The sequence below is a fragment of the Drosophila subpulchrella genome, chromosome X (genome assembly GCF_014743375.2).
Source record: "Drosophila subpulchrella strain 33 F10 #4 breed RU33 chromosome X, RU_Dsub_v1.1 Primary Assembly, whole genome shotgun sequence".
NCBI classification, from domain to species: domain Eukaryota; kingdom Metazoa; phylum Arthropoda; class Insecta; order Diptera; family Drosophilidae; genus Drosophila; species Drosophila subpulchrella.
The window spans coordinates 1,374,134-1,379,774 of NC_050613.1; the positions used below are offsets into that span (position 1 = coordinate 1,374,134).

At 31.8% G+C, this 5,641-nt stretch overlaps 1 protein-coding gene across 1 annotated transcript; it reads left to right on the forward strand.

Annotated features, from left to right (window-relative positions):
• Positions 1-1,410: 1,410 nt before the first annotated feature.
• Positions 1,411-2,479, forward strand: LOC119557393. The gene is made up of 3 exons (XM_037870138.1): positions 1,411-1,528; positions 1,585-1,914; positions 2,267-2,479. Exons 1-2 carry the CDS (start codon positions 1,439-1,441, stop codon positions 1,891-1,893), a joined length of 399 nt encoding a protein of 132 aa, XP_037726066.1. The 5' UTR covers positions 1,411-1,438; the 3' UTR covers positions 1,894-1,914; positions 2,267-2,479.
• Positions 2,480-5,641: the final 3,162 nt, after the last annotated feature.

A 5,641-nucleotide genomic window follows, 5' to 3' on the forward strand; every position in this document is an offset into this window, starting at 1 on the left:
GCGTTTTCTGTTTGGTTTTTTTCGTAATATACTTCACAAAATATGTATCTTTGGAAAAATAATCCATTTTTTAACATTTTAAAAGAGTTATTTATTTAAAATTGGCCTTTTTCTCTTAACCCTCTTTGCAACGAATACTTTTGTGCGGCAATAACATTTCCAGAAATAACTGTTACTGTGTAACTGTTCAAATAACTGTAAGCACGTGTTTCACGCGTAAAAAGAGCATACGTACAAACAAGTGTACATATATAATTTTACCGATATTCGGCGACATTCCGTTTACATAAAAAAGAGAAATACAAACACACCCGGACCGTTTTCAAGAAATAATGTAATTCCACGAAATTTGATAACTGTGCTGACCAGTACGCCACTAGTCGTCGTTTGTATTCCTCTTTTTTATGTAAACGGAATATCACCGAATATCGGTAAAATTATATACATATGTACACTTGTTTATACGTATGCTCTTTTTACGCGTGAAACACGTGCTTACAATTATTTGTGAAAGAACCCATTATATACTATGTTTATGCTAAGGGTTTCATGATTTCTTAAAAGCGTGAAATAAAATTTGCTCCTGTTTATGCGACACCGCCGAATTCATGCATTCTATCAATCTCAGCTGACAGAGGTGCCGGACCGGTGGAAAAAGGTGTTAGCGATTATTAAACCGATTATTTTTTCTCGATTCGCATGAAATAATCTTGCTAATATTAAAGATAAAGTATGTGCAAGCCAGTATAACATCTTTTTACCGTCAAAAGAAAAGATGAAAACTAGTTTCCATTGGCACTAAATAAACAAATAATTTGTTAAATGTAAGGTGTATTTATGTATTTATATCGATGTGGCAACTCCGATAATTATATAGAGTTACCGGAGTTTAATTGTCACCAATTCACGCTTTGAGGTTGAATTCATAGTCAACTTTCGTGTGTTGCCGAATTCACGAAATGGCGTTTATGCACACACGAATCGGCTGAAATCGCGAAATGAAAGCGTGAATTCGGCATCGCATAAACACAATAACAGAATTTCTAAGATTCTGGAAATGTTATAACCGCTTATTACAAACGTATTTATGTACATTTTATATACATATTTAAAGTTAAGACATATTTTATAATCTATAAAGCAAATAGGGCAGGAATGCGTTTCTGAATCGCAAAAAGTACACACGTACACACATATGTATGTATATACACACACACAATGTTTTACCGCTATGTATGAATATTATGTATTACCGTTTCGTCTCTTTTAGCTTAGTTGAGACTCCAGCTAATAATATGTGTATGTTCATAAACTTTAACTGCCTTGTCAATATCATCAATTAAACCTATATTTTTACATTACTTACATATTTACATAAATTGTAATATTTATGCGCATCAACTTAGCTGCAAAAGTAAACATCGAGCAGCTAAAATACATGAACGCCGATGACATTAAGGAGGCAGTGCCTTCATTAGGTCTGCGCATAGAGTTTAGACAAAAACTCTTCAGATGGAAGGAGTCTGAGGTACGTTATTAGCAAAATAGTACATGAATACGCTTTAAAGTATTTTAAATTTGTAGGGTGGAGATGAAGACCAAATTTCGCCACTGCCCTCCATTGTCAAACCGGACGTCAAGGCTCCCCTAAAGTTCATTTTGAATAAAAGCTTGCACTCCTTACTTAATGAGTCTCGAAAGGGCATGAAGATTTTGGAACATGAAGAAACTCATCATTATCTTCCCCAAATGCTTCGGGACGAACTTATTTCTATTATAATAGAAGAGGCCATGCTCGAAAATATTACGATTAGCGTTCCAGATTTCCAAACCTTGCTAGAGGAAATATGTTTTGTTCTCCCAAGCCAGATAAACGTTAAGGTAAAAACATAATGCTATAAATAATTTGATTTGCTTTTCTAATTTATGTTTGTATAGAATTACTATTTTATACCTCGAATGGGTAGAGGCAATCCTGCAGGAAAACTATATTCAAAATATAGGAACCGCCGCAGCCGCATAATGAAAAAGAAGAAGAGGTCTGTAGAACTTGTGATCTCCGAAGAGGATGATGCAGACATCTGCAAGGCATACAAGCTGACGCTTAGCCGTACATGTGACGATTGAGAGATTGTACGCGATATGTGGAAGAAGACATACAAAATACGACAGGAAGACGTCACAAACCTGCATAACTTTGATTCTAATATTAAAACATGTGTTTTATTTAACGAACTCGAATACAAAGGTACGAAGTACAAGCCAACTTATTATGTTGCCACACAAAACCCACATGTACATATATATAAGATTATAAGTTGTTTTAGTTATAAGAAGAATATTTTTGTACTATGTAATGAAGTAGATTTAATTCGATTTGACAAACATTTTCATTCTTATGAAATCGGTTATCCATCCGACACATTTTGCATTTTAAACATGAATGAAATAATTACTCTTCCTTTGCACTTATATACAATAAACAATGGAAAATCGTATCTTAAATTTAAGTATATATAGAAACTATAAAATAAACATGCGAAATAAAATTTAAGTCAAAACAATAGCTTCTTAAGCGTATATAGAAAATGTAAAATAAACATGCAAAATAAAATGAATATCAAAACAATAGCTTCCTAAGCGTATGTAACAACTGTAAAATAACCATGTACAATAAAATGTAAACCAAAACAATAACTTCCTAAGCGTATAAACGTTTCTGAAATTGAGTTTTACCATACCTTGTTTTAGGAATGGGGGGTCAAGTTTTAAGAACTAACAGTTCTTAGGTCTGGCATGATGTGATCTTGATATAAAAATTATTCCTGCTTAACTTAAATTTAATATTGTCTTAATTTAAAAATTAAATGTTCTTGAACTTAGTGTTTTTACTCTAGCTTCAAGATTATAATTTACTGGGTTTAGCAATTGTTTGTTCTTAAATCAAGCCTACAATTTTTTTAATTTATTAATAAATCGTACTTATTTTAAGTATGTATATGTCCAGACTTAAGAATACTTTATTATTGTTTTGAGAAAGCTCCATACTTGACATTAATCCTCAGCGTTCTTAAGTCGTACTGAAACCAAGAATTTGCGGACTTAAAAATTCGTGCTTGAAAGAAGTATTTTGTTTTCGGGTTCCGTATTTTCCATGCTTGGCGAAGTTTTGACACCGAAAATACTAGGTTCAAGCACGAAATACTTGATTTTTTTTCTGAGTGTACCAATTTTAATTTTCAATAAAATTGGTTCTTAATATTGAATCAATCAAAAACACCTCTTAACGAGGTAGAAAGTAGTGGCGAACGCGCCCTTAACAAAAATTTCTGATATCAACAGTTGTGACGAAAAATGATATTACATTCGATAAAATAAATAAACTATATTAAATTTATGATTTCGGCCCGCAACACTAAATATTTATTTACCTACATGTAAATTTTCTGTTGTAGCGTGCCGAATAGATAAATTTAATATAGTTTATTTATTTTATCGAATGTATTTGTAATTGTTGATATGATTGTTGATATCAGAAATTTTTGTTAAGGGCGAGTTCGCCACTACTTTCTACCTCGTTAAGAGGTGTTTTTGTTTGATATCAGAAGTTTTTTTTTGCTCAAGAGTTTAAGTACCCCAATACCATGACTAGGAGTCATCCCCATATGGCTTGGCTATTGAAAAACCCCTAATCTTAGCTGAACGCCATCTTAAATTAGGCAGAACAAGTTCTATCGCTTCAATTACCTATTTTAATAGCACAAGTTTGGAATCTCAAGGGCTGTATAGTTTCAGATTCCAAGAGAAATCTGTCGTTTTTTACATTTCCCGCCGACTAGCGGGTTTTTTACAAAGTGGTAGAACAAATAGATCAAGTTTCCTATTTCGATTAGCTTCATGCAAGTAAAGGACCCTAAAACCATAACAAATTTTCCGTTTGAAAAAATCTAATAAGAATATTTTTCATCAAATTGGTTTTTTTCTTGTTTATTCCAATAAGTATGAAATATTTCGTAAACGGAGCTGAAACGAGTTGCACTTTTAATCGCTTAATATCTTCCAAACGGTAATTTTTAGGGCAAAAAGTGTTACAGATCAAAAGTTAAGGAATCTCAAGGGCTGTATGATTTAAAATTTAAAAAGAAATCGTTTGACTCAATTTTGAGAAAATAGTCAAAAAGTGGTTTTAAAAATAACTTTTTGTCATAACTCTAAATCTATTATATTCAGAAAATTTTACTATATGAAAAGTATTTAGCAAATTAAATTATCTTTTCAGAGATATATATCAATTTTCTGTAGCATTTTAGATACTTTGAGCATTTTAAATCTGATTTTTTTTTTGGTTTTCCGCTAAACTAGCGGGTTTTTCCAAAACCCTAAAACTAAGATGGGATGCATACAAACCCACAAACATTTTCATTTTGGGAAGAAGAAGAAAATCTTGTTTTTAGAATTACTTTTGAACGGGACATCGAATTTCAACAAATGAGGTGTCATTCGACGCGTGTTCTCAGTTAGATAAAAACTAGCTAAACATTCGGGAGCTCTTATCCCCACCTTTTACACTTTCACCGCCTTTTCTCCCAAGCAAATATATATCTTGGTATGCAATCTCCTTAGTTATTGCGATACCTTTCGATTGGTGTATCACTCGTTACGATCGGACCATAATGGCAGATTTTCAATTCAGCGGCTATATATAGTAGTTGTCTTCGCACGCTCTCTTCCGCGTTTCGCCACTACGTGTACTGCCGTCCACAGTGATATTAATATTGGTTAATTGATTTACGAAAAAACGCTGTAGTTTTTAATAAAATAAGTTATTCAAATTAGAAAAAATAGCCTTTAAATATAGAAACAAATTTCTTGATTTACGAAAAAATTGTGTAATTTTTAATAAAATTGGTTATTCAAATTAGAAAAAATAGCCTTTAAATATAGAAACAAGTTTCTTGATTTACGAAAAAATTAGTTATTCGATTTAGAAAAATTGACCTTAAATATAGAAACAAATTTATATAAATACGAAAAAAGACCGTAATATATAGAAAAACAATCCATATTTTAAGAAAGAAATTCCCTGAAGATTGAAAAAGTAGTACTTGCTCCTTAGAAAAAAGCCTTATTTTTCGGAACAGTTTTCTTAATTCTAGAAACTTGTTCTAACTTATAAGGTATTTTGCCGTGAATTTAAGAAAATTTTTTAGTTATTTCCAGAAAGTGCTTACATAAATTCAAGAAAATTATTTACTTAAAATAAAGGAAAGTCGCCGTTGGATCAAAATCATAGGCGATTTTCTTGATTTAACGGCGAATTTCTTGAATTAAGGGCGAATATTTATAAATAAATAAATAACAATGATTCCCTTAGTGTTTAGACACCACTTCACAAAAATACTTATGCGTGAAGTTAACATTCATGTGATGTGCCTTAATCTTACTTTGATAAATTTAACTTGAAACATATGAAATTTACCACTGTTCAGCCACACAATTTGAATTTTATCCGACTTTGTTTGACCGTCCCAAACAAAACAAAGGCAAGCAGTTGAGCAATCAATGTCACGGCAAAGCTTTCTCGTTTTCTAAATTTGTATAAGACTCCGTCTCTTAAATTTCCGAGAGATACATAAATTTA

Excerpts from the sequence above, each read along its gene's own strand:
- LOC119557393 (XM_037870138.1), top strand. The coding sequence starts at position 1,439 with ATGAACGCCGATGACATTAAGGAGGCAGTGCCTTCATTAGGTCTGCGC. Across the intron at positions 1,529-1,584 it reads TCAGATGGAAGGAGTCTGAG|GGTGGAGATGAAGACCAAAT; the intron begins GTACGTTATTAG and ends TTAAATTTGTAG.